Genomic DNA, 21,174 nt, shown 5'->3' on the forward strand with positions numbered 1-21,174 from the left:
GATCCCACATGCCGCGGAGCAGCTAGGCCTGTGAGCCACAACTACTGAGCCTGCGCGTCTGGAGCCTGTGCTCCGCAACAAGAGAGGCTGCGATAGTAAGAGGCCCACGCACCGCGATGAAGAGTGGCCCCCACTTGCCACAACTAGAGAAAGCCCTCGCACAGAAACGAAGACCCAACACAGTAAAAATAAATAAATTAATTAATAAACTCCTACCCACAACCTCTTCTTTAAAAAAAAAAATATTCCAAGTGATTCTGTAACAATGAAATCTGTAAATCTTTGCATTAAGTGCTAATATCATTAGCTGTAAACACAGCTTCGTTGGAAATTTCCATCCTGCAATGCAGGCTCAGCTGATCTTCATTGTCTTGGAACATAGTAGATGCATAATAAATAGCTGCTGATTATTTGAATCATTTGGAGGACAGGTGGAGGGAGTGAGGGCCAAAGTGGTGGGAGAAGTCGATCAGCTGGGCAAGGTCAAGCTCAAGAGCCATGAGGTAAAACACATAAGAACAATGGACTGGGCTCCCTTGGCATTTTCAAACATTCAACAGTATTTGTTAGGCACTATATACATGCACGGCACTTTTCTCTATCTTATTTCATTTAATTCTAAAATAACCCGTTACAAACTCAGAGAGGTGACGTGGGTAGCACAAGTAGTATCAAAATTGGGATTTGAACCGCACGCATATTTTGAGCACTCAGCTATAAACTAGACTCCTGGTAGCTGCTGAGGATAGGAGGGCAAGCACAATAGACGGTTTGCTCTTTTTCATGTCCACAGTCTTGCAGCTCGGCCACGATCATTCCAGTCTGTTGTCGATTATTAGTTGACAGTCCTAGTCGGCTGCCTAGAAGCAGCTTCTTTGTCATACATCCCAACCTGGATCCCGCCAAAGAGAGATTACAGCAGATGTGCTTTTTTGTCTATCGTCACTAGCTAGTGTTTTCACAGTAGGGAGAAACTATTTCCCAGATGATTTTGAATAGTGCAAGAAGACCAAGAAGACTAACTCTAGTTCCTTCCAATTCTTAGGCACCTATCAAGGGAAAATAATTCTGGCTTTTTATAGCTTTATCTGCTAAGTGTTTTGCTGTTAGAGCAAAAGGAAGGTGAGAGGTGGGGAAAGAGATGCCCCCTCATTAAGTTCAAGGGTGGGGCAAATAAATTCCACACACATACTCATTTTTTGGTAATCTCTGGTGTTGGGTAGTGGATAGGAAAAAATCAGAAGTGTATATTTTGCGCCTGAATGCTTGAAAGAAAACAAAAACGGCATCTTTTTGTCACCCACTAACATTAACTTAAGGGCCTTGATCTTTGGACCTGTGCCACCCCGCGATCATTTCTGGAGAAGTAGCCATTTTGCAGATTCTGGAGAACGGTACCAAGGGCCGGACCCTGGTACTGAATCTCTCTTTCCCAAACGTCTGCGGAGCCAGTCCGGATCGGTAGCACCACGGCTGGTCTCCGTGATTTAGCAGCAACATAGAGTCGGAAAAAACCGGAAGACGGGAGGCAGGGATTTCCAGGTGGAATCAGGGGTGTGCGAAATTCATTAGTGAGGACAAGGCCCCACGGGGCGTTATCCGTGGTTACAGGTGCGGAGCTTCTCTAGGTCTCCGCGCCTCTGAGCCCAGTTAAGCTGCCACTCCTTCCCCAGGTGTGCAGCCTGCGTCCCAAGCAGCCTTCCCAACCTGGGGAAGTGGTCTCAGTGTACGTCTTTCTTGCCAACAAAGTGCTACCTCTCCCGTAACTCAAGCTTGGCCACACGGCGCCGATTTTAAATCGATAACACAACCAAGTCCAGCCGGACGCTCCGCTCATCCAAATGCGCTTAACACAGAACACCTCCGCGCTTCTTCCACTGTTCCCAGCTTCCTCCGCCCCTAGTTCCTACTCGGTCGTACTTAAAGCCCGGAGTGCTGGAGTGCGGCTCGGAGGAACGGGATGGCGAACTAGGAGCGGCGCCGGCGTCCGGCAGCCCGTCGCACCGGGCATGCTCAGTGGCACGGCCGGCTGGGTGGCCTCGCGAGCTGCACCCGGATCTGCTCGGCGGCGGCGGCGGCTGCGGCGGCGACGTGAGCGCGCAGGGGGGCGGCGGCCTCGCCTCCTCTCTGTCTCTCTCTGCGCCTGGGTCGGGTGGGTGACGCCGAGCGCGAGATGTCGGATTTTGATAGTAACCCGTTTGCAGACCCGGATCTCAACAACCCTTTCAAGGTGAGCGTCGTCCCCAGCATCTCCCGCCACCGTGACGCGTCGTTGTTTGTTTAAACCGACAAGTTCCTTCGCGCCCGCCACTCGGCCCCCTTCAGCCCCTTAAGACAGGGGCTCGGGGCCGCCGCACCCCTCGGTGGGGTCGCGCTCCGGCCCACGCGTCACTCGTTTTGGGGTCGGAGTGGAACCTACCGAGCTCCCCATACGGCCGGCCCTCCCCGCGTCCCCGACTGGAGAGGGTCGTGCCCTGGCTCGGGAGTGAGGGTTCCTGGGGCTTCGGGGTTCCCGGCCCGCCTCTCGGGAGCGGGGAGAGTGAGAACCTAGAGCAGGTGGAGTTGTCACCTGTCAGGTAAGTGTGGCTGGCCGGGCAGGGGCGGGGGCCGGGACACGGCGGAGGGGGGCTCACCCTCGGGAGGGGTTGTCATGGGGACCCGAGGCGGCGCTGAGAGGAGCTGCGTGGGTGATGGCAGAGATGTGGAGGAGAGGTGAGGGCACCGAGTACGCTGCAATTAAAAATAAAAGGTTTTTGTTTTTAATTTTTAAACTTGTGTTGCGCCCAGGTGCCACCAGCGGCGCTGCCACCCCTCCTCCCCACCATTTGCCTGAGGTTGAGGGTACTGATAACAAAGCGTAAGTTAAATATAAATAAACACACCTGGAAACAATAGTGCACGTGGACGATCATCTTCCTTCCTAACCGCTCTTAGTAAGGTAAACGACGGGATATTTTCCAGGCTCCTTGTGCGTCAGCTGTTCTCTGAACAGCTGAATGAGGATACCATTTCCCACATGAGCTTCTTTCTTTCTTGGAGTATACCTTTTGGATCCCAGCTTCGAGAGGGCTTGGCATAGAAACCGGCAAAGGAAGACGACTAAGGTGTTCATTATCTGCGCCTAACTTAATGCAACGTCTATATAAATACCTTAAAAAGTACCACTCCAGGTTTCTTAATGAGTGCTGCTGTTTAGCACGTGTAATTTGTTTCTGTTGCTCGAAGTTGGTTAATTTCTCCTGGTTAGGTACAATAGTAACTTTAATTTGTGGTCCTACAAGGGTCACTTCTGGCTTGTTGAATTTACATCTCTTCTTTTACTCCTGGTTTTATCTCTTATTAAGAATTCTAGAAAAGGAAAAACATCCCTCTTCTGGTTGTTTGCCTGTTAATTTCATGGAGGATTATCTTAACTTAATAATTCTGATTATTATTGACAGCTTGACTCACTGTAGAAATGTAGAATAGACTCAGTCAACTATTCCTTTGCCTCTAATAGCACTTAAGAAAATTCTCTACACCTGGCCTGAAACTTTTAGGTTTTAAAGATGATATGGTTATACTTTGAGTAGAATTTTTTCCCCCCAGAAGTTTAGTATTCCATCATCCCATGTTGTGGAAAATCGGATTAGTCTTAAATCATAAACATTCTAAAGAGACATCTCATCACTTGCCAAACGGGTATTATTTTAGAATATTTTGAGGTATAACATTAAGAACCTGTTAGCTCTTCCTAGTTCAAATAATTCATTGATGCTGTTTATTCAGCATCTGACAGTTTGGCTGTTTTCTGTTCTGTCATTCCATTTCCTGGCGTAATTTACGTAGCTAGTTCTCTTGTTAGGGCGAGACATTGTCGGCTTCTTAGACCAGACTGCTTTTTTGTGACAAGTAATGTTGCCATGACACTTTCCTCTTTTGCTGTACAGAAGGTTGCTGTAATAATTCTAAACCCAAAAGTAGCTTTAAATATTCATTGTGGCATAAAATTATAAACTTTTTTGTTCTTTATAAGTGGGTGCATTCAGAGGACAGTGATTATTTAGGTTCATAAAATGCCTCAAAGGATGGATAATTTAGGCCTAAAGAAGACTTGGTTGTACACGTTTCTGTTTATGATCTTTCCCTATTTTCGGTGACTGTCAGAGCATTGTGTATCTGACCTTTGATTTTTCTACTTAAATTCAGCTGCCCTTCCTCCTCTCAAAGTAAAGCTTTACATTTATAGCATATTCTTTCTTCTTTCTACTGTTGGTTTCCTTCTATGTAAATGTGATTCTTGAAATAGCATTTCTGGTCCTCTCTACTTACATATAAAAAGTTCTCAGGTGCATCTTTGTGTTACCTTATCGTCATCTTTCTTCTCAAATCTGTTCTTATTTTCAATATTTGAAATATTTCAGTATTCAAAAATAAAGTTCATATTTTCAAAATATATATTTCACATTTGGCAACCATCCTAATTTCTTCTTAATTAAAAACTATTTGATTTCCGTTGCTAACTTGCCCATTGTCTTACATCGAGGCGTAGGTAGTGCAGAATTGGCATTGGAATTTAGGTCACCTGATTCCTAGTCAATTGCTGATGGCACTATATATTCTCTGTTTGCATTTCTTTCACCAAAATTCTTGTCCTGTGTTTGGAGCTTGGACTTGAGGCTCTCATGTAGTATTTAAAAGTTTTGGCTCAAGAGTTAAAACAAACAAACAAACAAAAAACCCAAAACTGCATTTAATCTTGGCTTTGTCACTGACCAGCTGTGAAACCTTGGAAAGTTACTTAGCCTCTCTATACCTTTAGTTTACTATTATGTAGAATAGAATAATATCAATAGTACCTTCTCCATAGGATTGTTAATAGGATTAGGTGAACATACATTTAGTGTGTTATCAGTGCTCAATGCATGGTGCCTTTAATTAGATAATAATAGGTAGTATTAATAGGAATTCAAGGAACTGTATTTAATTATAGTTGATGATACTATTCTTAGCTTATTAATTTGGTGAAGTTCATGTTACCTTTTAATCTTCTAGAGTGCTAATAGTAGCTGTTTGGAGGGTCATAGTTGAGGAATCAAGGCTAAAAATAATTAAGTGGTTTGCCCTAGGTCACCCTACTAAGAGTAGACCCAGGTTGTCTGAATCCTAGTGCTTTGTCACTTCACATGCTTCCTCCCTAATAAAAGAACTCTATATTAAAATTGAGCAACTGTCCATTTTATTTTGGCCTCAAACATTAATTCTACTCTATTGAAATAATCTATTTAAAATGGCGTACAATTCAGTGTTCTTATTTATCTTTTTAGTTGCAGTAATATCAGTGGTATCTTTAGTTGCAGTAATATCAGTGGTATCCTAACAGTTTAGTTGAAGTTGAAAACTTTGTCTTAAAAAGAGACCCATGGGCTTCCCTGGTGGTACAGTGGTTACGAATCCACCTGCCAATGCAGGGGACACGGGTTCAAGCCCTGGTCTGGGAAGATCCCACATGCCGCGGAGCAACGAAGCCTGTGCACCACAACTACTGAGCCTGTGCTTTAGAGCTCGCAAGCCACAACTACTGAAGCCCGCAGGCCTAGAGTCCATGCTCTGCAACAAGAGAAGCCACCGCAATGAGAAGCCCGCGCACCGCAATGAGTGGCCCCCGCTCGCTGCAACTAGAGAAAGCCTGCACGCAGCAACAAACACCCAATGCAGCCCCCCCCCAAAAAAAGACCCATAATTCAAAGATGTTACCCGTTTTGTTTTCATTTACAATAAAGTGGATGCCACTCTTCCCTTAGCCATTTAAAATTTTAAGACTGGAGATTGGATAGCAATAGGAAAGGATTTTTTCTTTATCTTTCAGCATTAATCTGGAACATAGCGGTAGTAACTTATGGTCTGTGGTATTTTATGTTCATGTGAACTGCATGAGTTCCCACTCTCTTTTCCTCAGGTTGATACTTTTAAAAAGAATCCATTGAGCTGCTGATTATATTTCATCAAATTAAGATGCATCATTATTTTATTTACCTCTGTTTCAGTTATCTATTGCTGTGTAACAAATACATGCAAAATCTGCTGATATGGAGGCCGACTGCATTACACCAGTTTATATAAGGGACTTGAGCATCTGAGGATTTTGGTATCCAAGGGGGCTCCTGGAACCAATACCCTGCTTATAGCAAGGGACGATTGACTGTAATCCCAAAATGTAGTGGCTTGAAACAAAAATTACTTGCTCAGTATTTTGTTATTTGAGCTACATTTAGCTGGACAGTTTGTTTTCAAATGTTATTGTCTAGAGTCACTCATGTGGCTTCAGTCATCCAGCAGCTTGACTAGAGTGGGATGGTTTAAGATGTCCTCGCTCAACTACCTGGCAGTTACCTGGGGCTGTCAGTGGGGGCAGCGATTGGTGCTCTTTCATGTGGCCTTTCCTAGGAATAGCCTGGGCTTTTTACGTGGTGGTAGTAGTGTTCCAAGAAGACGAGTGAAAGCCACAAGGCTTCTTGAGTCAGTTCGCTTCCGCTACATTCTTTTAGTCGAAACAAGCCACAAAACCAGCCCAGCTTCAGAAAAGGAGTGGGAGGATTAGACTACACATCTTGATGAAAGGAACTCTGTCCCTCTTGATACAGACCTAGGAACTGAAAAGATAAACCCAGTGTAAAATGGTGAGACAGGTACAGGATAACCTCAATAGAACTCCCATCAAATGGAGGAGTGGGAGGCATGTAGCAGTCGCTGGTACAAACAGCAGGTCTGAAATCCAGCCAGGCTCATTAGTCAGGGTCCCCTACTTTGGGGGCAATGAGAGTTCTTTGATTAGGGCCCAGTTCTACTACCTTGGAAGTCTTTTTCTAATCTTATTTTCTTCTGCTTTTGGCTCTACCCTCTGAGAAGTCCTTCTTTTCTGTAAATTACTCCAGTTTGTAACTGGAGTAGTATTTTTCAGTCTGCTTCCTTCCCATTGAAAATTGGGAGCCCAGAAACCTCTTTTCAATTTGAAATATCTCTGTTTCTTTTAGTCCAGGCTGGTACAACTCTCTTAACAATTTGTTAATCTTATATGGGTTCAAACTATCGCTTAAAACACATCTGTAATTCTTTCTGAGACGGTCTCTTTATTTAGGGTATAGTGTCAGGGTGCTGTGGATCAACGCTCTTTTTTTTGTTTTGTTTTTGTTTTTGCGGTAAGTGGGCCTCTCACTGTTGTGCCCTCTCCCGTTGCGGAGCACAGGCTCCGGACGCGCAGGCTCAGCGGCCATGGCTCACGGGCCCAACCGCTCCACGGCATGTGGGATCTTCCCGGACCAGGGTACGAACCCGTGTCCCCTGCATCGGCAGGCGGACTCTCAACCACTGCGCCACCAGGGAAGCCCTGGATCTACGCTCTTAAGATATGTGAAAACCTTTTGTCTAGATTGAGTATCTCCTACGGCAGTGTAAGCTCCCAGGCAGGTACGATGGGAGGCTGCTAGTGTGGGCGGGGTACCTCTCACAAATGCTGAAAGACAAAACTAGTGTTTGAGCATGTTTTATTTGGGTCCTTGGCTTTTACAATAATTGTAAAAGAAATGATGGTGAGTGTGAAAATTTTGAATGTAAACTGTTCTTTTGCTGATGTTGCCCCCCCACCCCCCCGCAACCAGAAAGGTTTTTTGGAGTGCAGTTAATATTTACTAGTGTCGAATGCAGATCCAGGAAACTTACTGGATATTTTCTTAATATGAATCACAGTGTTATGTAGTTCCTGAAAATATATATTGGATTAATGAAGTTAGTGACCAGTTCTTAAAAATGAATCTACAGTATTCTGTTCTTGTCCATCCAGTGAATATTGTCTTCAGTTCTCAGTGCATATTTGAAGACTGGTTTGAACAAGATAGGTTGTTCCCAAGAAGAAGACAGAATGACCATGGGTCTGGAATCAAGTCCTAGGAAAATTAAGTTTACTCAATGGGTTTAGTCTACAGAAGGCTAAAGGGAAGTTTGAGATATACAGATGCTTGAAGGGTTCTTAGTTGGTTGAATGAATAAATGTGTTCTTGCTTCAGGAAAAAAAGGCCAATTGGCAGAGTTTATATGAAAATAGATTTTGTCCTAACATAAAGATTTAAAAAAATCTATTAGAATAGCCTGATAATGCTCTTTTGGTATGGAGTTCCCCAGCACTTGAAGGAATTCAAACAGAATTTCCATGACCTATCACAGATGCTAAGGCAGAGATTTGTGTCTCAAGTTCTTTTTCTACTTTAAAAGTCTCTAATTGTTACATTTTTGTACCCTTATGGACCATTTTGTGAATGCGTAAATTCTGTCATGTTTTAATCTACTGGATATTGGAATTGAGTCTGATCATCTCAAGAGAAGAGGGTTTATGTTCTAGGATGCTATGCTCTGAGCCCCAGCATCTACTGAGGGAGCAGCCTGAAGTGATTACTTACACATAGGTGATCATGTCCTTTACTGTGTGATACTTGCCATGCTGGTCTTAGCTGACTGATCTTATCAAGCAGAAGCCAGTCTTTGAGCTGATCAGGAGCAGATAAGATCGCTTGGTCCAAAAACTTTGCCCCAACGAGAACAGTGATAGTTAACTGAGCTATCTTTCTCAGGAGCTATCTTTCTCTGTGAGAGCACAGAGAAAAAGTCAGGTAGTTGTAGCGGGAATAACCACGGAAAGACATGAGGAAAGAGCCAAATTATCTATCATGCAAATCATGAAGCACTAGAGTAGGAATTGTCTGACCAGGGCTTCTGGTCATTTTATAGAATTCCAGTCCCTTATTCAAGCTGCTCTTGCACTACAAGAGATATTGCCATGTTTTGAAGAATTCCAGCCTCTGTGAAACCTGGCATCCTTCTTTCTGTGTGCAGAGTCTGTTTCTTTCAACCAGAATTGCCTAAAGGTGAATGCAAAGCAATATCTTCTTGCCCAAATAGTGATAGAATCAAACCTGTAGGGACTTCCCTGGTGGCGCAGTGCTTAAGAATCTGCCTGCCAATGCTGGGGATATAGGTTCGATCTGTGGTCGGGGAAGATCCCACATGCCGTGAAGCAACTATGTCCATGCACCACAACTACTGAGCCTGCGCTCTAGAGCCCACGAGCCACAACTGCTGAAGCCCGCGCACCTAGAGCCCGTGCTCCACAACAAGAGAAGCCACCGCACTGAGAAGCCTGTGCAACAAAGAGAAAGCTGTGCGCAGCAATGAAGACCCAATGCAGTCCAAAAAAAAAAAAAAAAAAAGAATCAAACCTGTATTTAGGGACTTCCCTGGTTGTGCAGTGGTTAAGAATCTACCTGCCAATGCAGAGGACATGAGTTTGAGCCCTGGTCCGGGAAGATCCCACATACCACAGTGCAACTAAGTCCGGGCACCACAACTCCTGACCCTGTGCTCTAGAGCCTGCGAGCCACAACTACTGAGTCCACGTGCTACAACTACTGAAGTCTGCGTGCCTAGAGCCTGTGCTCCACATCAAAGACAAGCCGCCATGAGAAGCCTGTGCACCACAACGAAGACCCAATGCAGCCAAAAATAAATAAATTTATGAAAAAAGAAAAAGACCTGTATTTAGACCGAATACAGTTAAAAATGATAGAAGAGGTCTACATGATATAATTAAAGTTGTACTTAGTTTTTGGTGGTAATGAAAGTCCAAACGCTATGGGATGTTTTTAAGTCACAAGAAGGAAATTTCCCAACTTTTAATATGTATGGGCATAAAAGATGATGTGGAGGTTGGTTGGATTTGACTTTGTACCAAGTGTCTTCCCTGTGCAAGAAATGCCACAAGAAATCCTTGTAAGTGTGTACGCAGATAGCAATCTCAATAATCTCCTCCCTGGCGTTTGGCATGGGGTGCTTATGAGAATTAGTAATGCTAGTTCATCAGTTGATGGACATTTGGGTTGTTTCCACCTTTTGACTGTTATGAATAATGGTGCTATAAACATCTGTATACAAGTTTTTGTTTGAACACTTGTTTTAATTTCTGTTGGGTATATACCTAGGAGTAGCATCTCTGGGTCTTCTGGTAACAATGTTGAATCATTTGAGGAACTGCCAGACAGTTTTCCAAAGTGGCTGCACCATTTTATATTCCTGCCAGCAGTGTATGAGGGTTCCGCATTCTCTACATCCTAGTCAACATTTGTTGTTACCTGTTAATAATTGTAGCCATCCTAGTGAGTGTGAAGTATCTAATTTTGGTTTTGATTTGTATTCCCCTGATGACTGTATGATGTTGAACATATTTTATGTGCTTATTGGCCATTTGTATGTCATCTTTGGAGAAATGTCTATTCAGATCCTTTGCCCATTTTAAAATTGGGTTATTTGTCTTTTTAGTATTGAGTTATAAATGATTTTTAAAAATATATTTTGGATATAAGTCCTTTATCCAGATATACGATTTACAAATATTTGCTCCCATTTTGTCGATTACTTTTTAATTTTCTTGTTAATGTCCTTTGAAGCACAAAAGTTCTAAATTCTGATTAAGGTCAAATTACCTATATTTAGTGGCTTTTGTTTTGACATTATATCCAAGAATCCTTTGCCAAACCTGAGGTAATGAACATTTATCCCTGTGTTTTCTTCCAAGAGCTTTATAGTTTTAGCTCTTAATTTTAGCTTTATGATTCATTTTGAGTTAATTTTTGTATAGGGTGTGAAGTAAGGTCGAACTTCATTCTTTTGAATGTGGATATCCAGTTGTTCCAACACCATTTGTTGAACAGACTGTTCTTTCTCCTTTGAATGGTCTTGGCACCCTCGTTGAAAAATCTCTATTCTTAATCTGTGTTCTTGCAAAAGAAATGAAATATTTTAGTTTAAAAAGCCCTTCATATTTCATGCAAAATGGCTCCCAAGTACCTGCTGAAGTCCCTAGAGTATATATATTAGCTCTCCCAGCTTCCCAAATTGCCAGAGCTAGTGTTGCAACTCCTTCTAATCTCTGCTTGTTTCAAAACTTAAAAAAAAAAAAAGTGTAATAGTGGGTTTTATACTTGTTTTTAGAATGTAATTCTAAATACATCAATATTACCAACTTGATACTTTTCCTTTTCTTTAAAAGAGACACTTCCATTTATTTTACAGAGTACAGATGAATTAGTGAATTTTTTTTGCATGTCAGCAGAACTGTTGGAACCTCTTAAAAGAATGAAGCAAATAAGTGTATATTATAAAGTGTAGTGCATTTTGAGTATTGGTGAGCTCAAACTAGGAAGAAAGGATTTGTGATAGGTATGCATTATAATTCTAAATTGATTGTTAATAGAAGAAAAATAAATCAGACATTTGAATGCAAGTGATTTAGTATATGTAGCTAGTAAAGATTTTTTCTTATCAAACACAGCCAAAACAATGCATATCATAGAAAAAACAATATGTACACAACAAATACTGGATGTTTCCACTTTGTTCAAGAGAAATAAGCAAAGGCAGAGTTGTATATATGCTACTGGCAGTCATTTTATCTGTGGGAACCCTCCAATGGTGGTTAGAATTCTCATATAGTGATGAGGAATATATGTGGAAGGTGGTAGGTGATAGGAAAAATGCATCAAGAATATGGGCCAGTCACGGCAGGGGCTGGTGTACTAGTGTAATTTTACTACCATTTAGCAATTTTCCCGAAGCTGTTGATGCTTCTTTTGGTTGATTTAGCCAGTCTTGTGGTTTTATTTATGGCCTAGCATACCTAATTTTTGGCATCTCAAATAGTCATAAATTTTAGTGAATTGCTTACAAGTAAGTGGCATATTATAAAAATGTAAATTAATGTATTCCCTAAGCTTCAAAGAAGTGTTACATGCTTTTTCTACTTGATTAAAAAAAATTTTATGGAAATGTTTATATTTGAATCTCAGGGGGAACTTAACCACCATTTAGAGTTGAGTCCATAAGAAAATATTCTGTGAGCTATATATATATTGCAGACAAACATTTCTGTGTTCTTAGCCTGGTGCTGGGGGCTTAGAGGAAGAAGTTAATGAAGTTTACAGAGGTGGCCCAGGGGAGTTGGTAAAAGGGTGGCTTTGGAACCAGGCAGCCTAGATTTGCTTGTTCGCCTCCTAGCTAGGTGACCTTAGGCAAATTGCTTAATTTTTCTGCCTTCAGTATTTATTTTTTTATTTTTTTACATTTCTTATAGTTCCAGAAGTTTAGCTTTTGGATTAAGACAAAGATGGGAAGCTCTTAATATAACAGATAAAGGAAATAAATTATGGTGCAAGATTATCTTTGGTTGCAACATGTGATTATTTATTCTTCTCGTTTATTTTATCCCTAAATTGCCTATGTTTCCTAAGGCAGACTCTAATTTTTATTAACTTTTAAACTTTTGGTATTAACAAATAGCAGCAAAAACAAAACATAGAAATTACTGGTTGTCTTACAAAGTGTGGGGATTTTAGAAGCTATTATATATCACAACTTGAACTGAGGGTAATAATAATGAGAGCTCATTTTATTTTTATGACAAATCACCTTGTGATGTAAACTTTGTTTAAATGTTGGAAAGTTGTACACTTGGTTGTTTAATGTTGATGGTTTTTGAAAAGGATATCTAGTGTTCTTTTTATTATATTTGAGTCTAATATTTTTTAAAGTTGTGATTATGATTACTTTTTGACATCATGGGAAGCTAGCAGGAGATGAATCCCTGGTGTCACAGTTGGAACTCTGAACATTTTCTCCCCATGGATATATTGTTGTAGATTTGGATTTGGTGGTATGATTTTAATTACTGTCTGAAGAGCTTAACCACTAAGTTAACAAGAGTAGGTCATTTAGCCAGAAATCATTTCATAAGAAAATGTTCTGGGGGCTTCCCTGGTGGCACAGTGGTTAAGAATCTGCCTGTCAGTGCAGGGGACACATGTTCGGGCCTTGGTCCGGGAAGATCCCACATGCCGTGGAGCAACTAAGCCCGTGTGCCACAACTACTGAGCCTGTGCTCCGGAGCCCACGAGCCACAACTACTGAAGCCCGCGCCTAGAGCTCATGCAACAAGAGAAGCCACTGCAGTGAGAAGCCTGCGCACTGTGATGAAGAGTAGCCCCCACTCTCTGCAACTAGAGAAAGCCCGTGCACAGCAATGAAGACACAACACAGCCAAAAATAAATAAATAGATAAGTAAATGTTCTGTAAAACATATATTTAATCTGAGATGGAAAAACTACATTTAAAAGTTGACTGCCGCAGCTCAATATCAAAAAAACAAACAACCCAGTCCAAAAATGGGCAGAAGAACTAAATAGACATTTCTCCAAAGAAGATATACAGACTGCCAGCAAACACATGAAAGGATGCTCAGCATCACTAATCGTTAGAGAAATGCAAATCAAAACTACAATGAGGTATCACCTCACACCAGTCAGAATGGCTATCATCAAAAAATCTACAAACAATAAATGCTGGAGAGGGTGTGGAGAAAAGGGAACTCTCTTGCACTGCTGGTGGGAATGTGAATTGGTACAGCCACTATGGAGAACAGTATGGAGGTTCCTTAAAAAACTAAAAATAGAACTACCATATGACCCAGCAATCCCACTACTGGGCGTATACCCTGAGAAAACCATAATTCAAAAAGAGTCATGTACTACAGTGTTCATTGCAGCTCTATTTACAGTAGCCAGGAGATGGGAGCAAGCTAAGTGTCCGTCGACAGATGAATGGATAAAGAAGATGTGGCACATATATACAATGGAATATTACTCAGCTATAAAAAGAAATGAAATTGAGTTATTTGTAGTGAGGTGGATGGACCTAGAGTCTGTCATACAGAGTGAAGTCAGTCAGAAAGAGAAAAATACTGTATGCTAAGGCATATATATGGAATCTAAAAAAAAAAAAGTTCTGAAGAACCTAGGGGCAGGACAGGAATAAAGATGCATATGTAGAGAATGGACTTGAGGAAACGGGGAAGGGGAAGGGTAAGCTGGGACGAAGTGAGAGAGTGGTACGGACATATATACACTACCAAATGTAAAGTAGCTAGCTAGTGGGAAGCCCCACATAGCACAGGGAGATCAGCTCAATGGTGCTTTGTGTCCACCTAGAGGGGTGGGATAGGGAGGGTGGGAGGGAGACGCAAGAGGGAGGAGATATGGGGACATATGTATATGTATAGCTGATTCACTTTGTTATACAGCAGAAACTAACACACCACTGTAAAGCAAATATACTCCAATAAAGATGTTAAAAAAAAAAAGTTGACTGCCTATAATATGACCAAAATACTAAGACTTTTAAAATTTTTTTCACAGATCTTTGCTTGCCACATTTAGCGGTAATTGTTTTGCTATTTCAGTATTTAATATGAATGACAGAAAACTCAATCTTGGTGGAGAACCACTATGTATGATAAAACAAACTTTTTGTTGCAAAAATCTCTTGAGAGTTTATTGGAAATAAGGGATGTCCTCCCATCCTTAGGATATTAGTTCAGTGGCTCATTCATTAGTGGTCATTTGAGCTTGGCAGTCAGTTGAACAGACATGACCAATATTTTCCTGTTCTTTGTGATCAGCCTTTTTCTTTTTATGTCTGTGCATTAGTATTGGGGCGCCTAGCTCTCTTAGCTACCCAGTTTCTCAAATTTCAGAAGAAATTTTCATGATTCCATATAACAGAATGCTAAAATAAAGTATCCAGTTTGTAAGTATTCGAACTCTGGTGTCATTGTAGTCCCTGTTTGCCAATCCCCCTACCCCATCCCTTTTTACTTTCCTAATGAGCATTTCTCTATTTAATGAGGGCAGTGAGTGATTTGGTACTTAGATTTTGAAGACATGGATTTATAGCTGGTTGGCAACATTTCTTCCAAGAAATGTTACATCTGATTATTTTTTTGATTATCTTTTTAAAACACAACTTTGAGATATAATTCATATACCATACAGTTCACCAATTTAATGGGTACAATTTAGTGATTTTTAGTATTTTCACAGTTGTGCAGTCATTACTACTGTCAATTTTTGAACATTTTCATCACCCCCAAAAGAAACCCCATACCCTTTAGCAGCCGTTCCACATTTCCCTCCCAACTTCTCCAGCACTAGGCAGCCACTAATATTCTTTCTGGACATTTCATACAAATGGAATCATACAGTATGTAGTCTTTATGACTGGTAGCTTTCATATAGCATCGTGTGTTTAAGGTTCATCCATATTATACCATGTATCAGGACTTCATTTCTTTTTATTGTCAAATTATAATTCCATTGCATGGGTATACTACATTTTATTTGTACATTTGTCAGTTAATACAAATTTGGGTTGTTTCTAACTTTTGGCTGTTAGGAATCATGCTGCTATGAATATTTGTACAAGTTTTTTACAAGTGGACGTATGGATGTATACCTAGGAGTGGAATTGCTAGGTCATTTGGTAATTGCCAAAGTATTTTCCAAAATGGCTGTACCATTTTACATTCTTACCAGGAGAGTGTAAGGATTCTAGTTTTTTGACATCCTTGCCAATACTATCTTTTTTATTATAGCTATTCTAGTAGTGTGAAGTGGTATCTCATTATGGTTTTGATTTGCATTTCCCTGATAGCTAGTGATGCTGAGTGTCTTTTCATGTGCTTAGTGGCCATTTGTACATTTTCTTTAAAGAAATGTCTATTCAGATCCTTTGCCCATTTAAAAACTGTTGTCTTTTTATTACTGAGATAAAGTTTTTTTATATACATTCTAGATACAGGTCACTTATCAAATATATGTGAAAATTTTCTCCAATTTTGTAGGTTGTCTTTTTATTTTCTTGATGGTATACTTTATAGCAGGAAAGTTTTAAATTTTGTTGAAGTCCAATTATCTGTTTTTTTCTTCTGTTGCTTGTGCTTTTGGTGTTATATCTAAGAAGACATTGTCTAACCCAAGGTCATGAAGATTTACTCCTGTGTTTTCTTCTAAGAGTTTTATAATTTTAGTGCATATATTTTGGGCTTTGATTCATTCTGAGTTAATTTTTGTATATGGTCAGAGATGTCAGTTCTCTAAAGTTACTTAACTTTTAAAATCTTTCTTAAGGATTTATTATAGATGTAGGACACTTTGCTACTATCTTAATGTTCAGTTCTTTACCCTGTTGGTTTAAGAAGTTATTTGTTCAGGTTTCTAGCCACTGCTCTATCTTTAGACATATTGTCTTTTTTTGTCTGGCTTTCATGTAATTCACGTAGCTCAAAAATGGTGCCACATAATAAATATGCAGTTTGGAATTGTAGGACCCCTTTACTTTAGTGATATCTCATGGCATTTGCTAATTCTTTTGCCAGTGGACTATTTTCTGTTATTTTGGTTAGATGGTTAATGTGGATCCAGTGGCATAATTTGAAAAACAGGCCAAGCATATTCTCAGTCTTTATCACCATTATATTTAAACTGTAGTATTTGCCAGTTTGATCAGGTCTTTATAGTTACTTAAAGTTTTTGTGTAATTGCTGTATTAGAGATTAAACAGTTTCAAATTCAGTTGTCTTTAAGAGGTTATTATCATTGAAAATGGAACAAGAGTACATTATTTAGACAAAAATTTATGGAGCACTGAAAGTGAATCAGACACTGTGATAGTCACTAGGAATACAGAGATGAAGAAGTCCCTGATGTTAAGAATCCTCACTTGAGTTGGGAGACATAATGTGTGATTAAGTGCTTTGAAGGAGAAAGAATTGGTCGGTATTGTAGCCTCAGTTCCCCTGAATGCAGAGTCTGAGGCAGAAAGCTTAGGTGTTGTTATAGTTTGCCTCCCTCATTTTATAGATGGGAAGATTCAGACACAGAGGTTAATAGTTCTAAGTTTAGTCAGGAATTACAGAACTTGGATGAAAACTATTCCATGAATGGCTTTAATAAGGATAGAGGATTTCTTAAAGCAACTGCTCAGAGTGCTGTTGGCAATATAAAATAGAGCATATATATACACAATATAATATAGAATAGAAAGCACCAGATATCTTAATTTCATTTTCACTGTGGGCTAAGAAACTAGAGTTTCTTGCTTTCTATATTATTTAAGTCCCTTCCATAGATCATTAATTATCTGGATGAAATTTTCACCATATTATATTATGTTCAGAAATTATGTTTTGTTTCCAAAGAATTCTTCCTTGAGAATGTAGAGGGGCTAGATAGGGAAATAATTTTTTTTTTGGCACTTAATGCTGGTGTTAACCTGGACAAAAATTGCAATTTAAGGTGTGGTTTGTTAACTTTTAAGTTGCACTTATGAGGTAAATCTGCTTGGGTGTGTTTGCTTCAGTTGTTCCTAATTTACTAAGGAGAGATCTGGTCCATGAAAAATTAGTTTTGAGTCTCTCAGGTTTGAGTTAAGATTGTCATGACTTGCAGTGACAATGAATATTAATTTTTCAACATCATGATTTATTGAATAATTCCTAGTGATTATTAAGCACTCTTTATTATAGAAGTTTTGCTAAATGTTGTTTTAGAGTCTTGCGGAGATTTTTAATGGCTTCTTGTAGTAGTTCCCCCTCCCCCCTTGAAATTCTCAGTGTGTTTTAAATTCATATGATTACAATAGCTTTGAGCAGTATAGAGTAGGAAAAAAATTTTACTCTCTGAAGGTAGTACCTCTCATAGTCCCTAGTTTGGGACTTTTCTCGTTTAATCAAGTTGCCTAGTCTAGTGTGTAATATTGATTGGATTAAGCAGAGCTATTGAGTATTTTAATTAAGTTTTGTGGAGCAATGCAGTGTTTAATTCAGCCTTTTTCTTTTGAAGACATATTGTTTGAAACATAAATTTGTATTCTTTATCAGATTTTCTTCTAAAAACTTGGTCTTTAGAGTCAGATTTGAAATTGAATCTTGACCATGTCACTTGTTAACTATATGACTAGGCAAATTACTTAAATATCTCTGAGCTAGTATTCTCAGCAGTGAAAGAAAGGATATAGAATCTAAGTCATAGGGGTGATCTGAGGACTACATGAGATAATTAAAAAATCTAGTATTGTGCTAAACTAGATGAATTCTTTCTCCTTCAGTCTGTCTTGGCTTTAGCTGTCTTCAATTTCCCATAGGTTTCCTTGATAGAATTGTAAATATTCATTTTTTTTTTCTGAATTTTAAAAAATATTTAAATTATTGTCTTCTGGTGTCGTGAAAAAGTGTGAGGAAAGTGAAAAAGTATGGTGAAAGTCTGCTACCGTGTTGTATAAGAACGTTGGCTTGGAAAACTTCTGATCAGGTCTCTTGTCATCTTTTGTATTTTGAAAAACTTCGAGGGAATTTAGCTTTAAGTCTGAGTTTGTTTTCCTTTTTGTAACATACTGAATTTGCCCAAATGGATGAAAGTGAAATTATTAGCCATTCTTGAATAAATTATAATGACTAGATCAGCACTGTTGAATGCAAATATTTGTGCCACATGTAATTTAAAATTTTGCAGTAGCCATATGGAAAAAAATCAGGTGATGGGCTTCCCTGGTGGCGCAGTGGTTGAGAGTCCGCCTGCCGATGCAGGGGACGCGGGTTCGTGCCCTGGTCCGGGAGGATCCCACATGCCGCGGAGAGGCTGGGCCCGTGAGCCATGGCCGCTGGGCCTGCACGTCCGGAGCCTGTGCTCCACAACGGGAGGGGCCACAGCAGTGAGAGGCCCGCGTACCGCAGAAAAAAAAAAAAAAAAAAAATCAGGTGAAATTAATTTTAATAATATATTTAACCCCGTATATACAAAATATCTTTCAACACATAATCAACATAACAGTTATTGATATTTTACATTGTTTTGTGCTTTGAAGTCAAAAACATGGTATGTTTTATGCTTTCAGCACATTTCAATTTGGACTAGATATATTTCAAGAGCTACATGTGGCTAGTGGCCACTACGTTATATAGCAAAGGTCTACGTGAGTAAAATATAATATTACAGCGGTAGTGGGCGTTAGCTGTATTTGATAAAAATGTCAGTGGTTATCACTGGTTTAAAGCTTGTCTTCGTGCCTTAGCAGTCATTTATGTGGATGGTAAGAATTTACCCATCTTTGCAATCTCTATCCCAATAAATGATTTTACCAGTTATTCATCGTCCATTCCCAAAGATTCGTAAATTTTCATAGGCCCAAAATATGCTCTTCGATTATTGAGAGCAGAAACCAAACTTAATATATGTTCTCTTCACATTCATCAAATCTGTAGGTGTGACATGAGATTGTATTTTGAGAAGCTCATCCTGGATCACTGTGAAGAATACGTTGGGGAAGGGGTCAGAAGATTGGGGGGAACAGTAAGAAGGCCATTGCAGTTTACATATGAAAAAAACTGGCAACTAATGGGAGGGAGTGTGGGTTGGGAGTTGGAGAAGTGGAAAGAAAGAAGGGGGCTGATAGTAGCTTGAGAGTGATTGAAGGAATGCTTTTGGTTTTCTTTGCTTGTGTGCATTTTAAAGATGATTGAGACTTGAAATGTAGATGTGAGGCATCCTGTTGAGAGGAAGCAGATGAACATATGAGAGAAAAGGGTAACTGATAGGGTGATCCTGAGAAAAGATGGGAAGAGATGAAACGTATATAAAGAGAAGTTTGTTGTTGTTGTTTTTAAAATAGGTTTTGTCAAGTTGGCTTAAACTTTAGAACTGTGGGGAATATCTATCACTACGAAAAATAAAGGATAAATTAGAGTTGTACTCTCCTCCCTCTCTTTTAAATTGGAAGGGAGAGAAGGTGAAATTAGAGTTAAATTAAGAAGTGATAGAGAACAGACTTGTGGTTGCAAAGGGGGAGGGGGTTGGGAGAGGGATGGAGTGGGAGGTTGGGATTAGCAGATGTAAGCTATTATATATGGAATGGATAAAAAACAAGGTCCTACTGTATAGCACAGAGAACTATATTCAGTATCCTATGCTAAATCATAATGGAAAAGAATATTAAAAAAAGAATATATATATGTGTAACTAGATCACTTTGTACAGAAATTGACACATTGTAAATCAACTATACTTGAGTAAAAAAAAGTGATTGAGCAGCAGTTTTGGATCAGTAAGTATGTTTGCGATCAGTGTGTATACTAGGCATCAGAAAATATTTATACTTATTAAAATCTTTCTCACCCAGAAGATTTTATTTAAATGTAGTTAATGGCAATAAACTGTTTTTCCATAAAGTTTTAATGGAATACAAAATGGCAAAGAACATTGGTTCCACCTGTTCTGGTTTTAAGGCATGGAGATGCACTCAGGTTACCTCAGGTGATGGAGGTCTGTTTGTTTTGGATTCTTGGGGAGGGAAGGAAGCCCAACACAGTGGATCTCTGCAGCTGTGATGAAACAGTTTCTGAGAGCTAACAAGGTGTTTACTCAATCCATAGCCCCTGCCCTTTACCTCCCTCCTGCCAAGCCGTGGAAACCATTTTCAGGTGAAATCAATATTTATAAAACATAAAAATTGAGCTTCACTGATTCAAGTGAAGGTTAGGGGGCTGATCTCTGCCAGCATTTTTCCCCTCTTCTGCCCCTCTGACACTTCCTCCTCCTTTTCCCTTCTTCCTGAGGCCCTTCTGAGGATCTATAGGAACATGTGAAAACTCCTCTAACACCAGTCATTCCTCATCAACTAGAAGAGCAGTAACTCCCTTGGCCCTCTTTTTGCTTTGGTGACTCACTGGCAACTCTAGTAAATGCCATTCCCCTCAGGTGCTGAACCTACTGCCGCTTTTCTGGTCACGTTCTTATGACTTAGCTTCTATTTGTCTTTTTTTATACCATGAACTAGTGTCATCTGCTGCTGCTGCTGCTGATTATAGTACAATCTTTATGTCTCTTATTCAAATAGGCTCTAATTGGATTGATTAGTTATTATCCAATATAGAGTCACTTCTGTTGGGGTCTGCTAGGCTCCCTCATGTCCAGTTCTAAAAATGGCTGCCGTTGGCACAGAGGCCCATTCTTCATCCTTTCACATGTAGCTAAGCTATTGGGGTCACATGACACAAGGCTAGGTGGAGAACTCTGATTGCTTTCCTCAGAAGGTGGCTGTGGTTGTTTTTTGGCCTATTCATTACATAGGATGCTCTGTACATTCTTGATACCTCAATCAAAAATGGACAGCTTTTTCTGTTTGATCTTATTTTGTTGGTAATAATGATAACAGCCTTAGCTATCACACAAGTGTTTTCCATGTGCAGGAACTGTATTAAGCATTTT

At 39.9% G+C, this 21,174-nt stretch overlaps 1 protein-coding gene across 2 annotated transcripts in view; it reads left to right on the forward strand.

Moving 5' to 3' along the window:
* Positions 1-2,028: 2,028 nt before the first annotated feature.
* Positions 2,029-21,174, forward strand: part of SCAMP1 (secretory carrier membrane protein 1) — a 99,571-nt gene continuing 80,425 nt past the window's right edge. For both annotated transcript variants that reach the window (XM_030846412.3, XM_060295924.2), the window contains exon 1: positions 2,029-2,230. In XM_030846412.3, coding sequence (XP_030702272.1) covers positions 2,174-2,230 — 57 coding nt within the window. In that variant the 5' untranslated portion in view covers positions 2,029-2,173. The remainder of the gene's footprint in view (positions 2,231-21,174) is intronic.

Source organism: Globicephala melas, chromosome 3 (assembly GCF_963455315.2).
Source record: "Globicephala melas chromosome 3, mGloMel1.2, whole genome shotgun sequence".
Lineage (NCBI taxonomy): Eukaryota > Metazoa > Chordata > Mammalia > Artiodactyla > Delphinidae > Globicephala > Globicephala melas.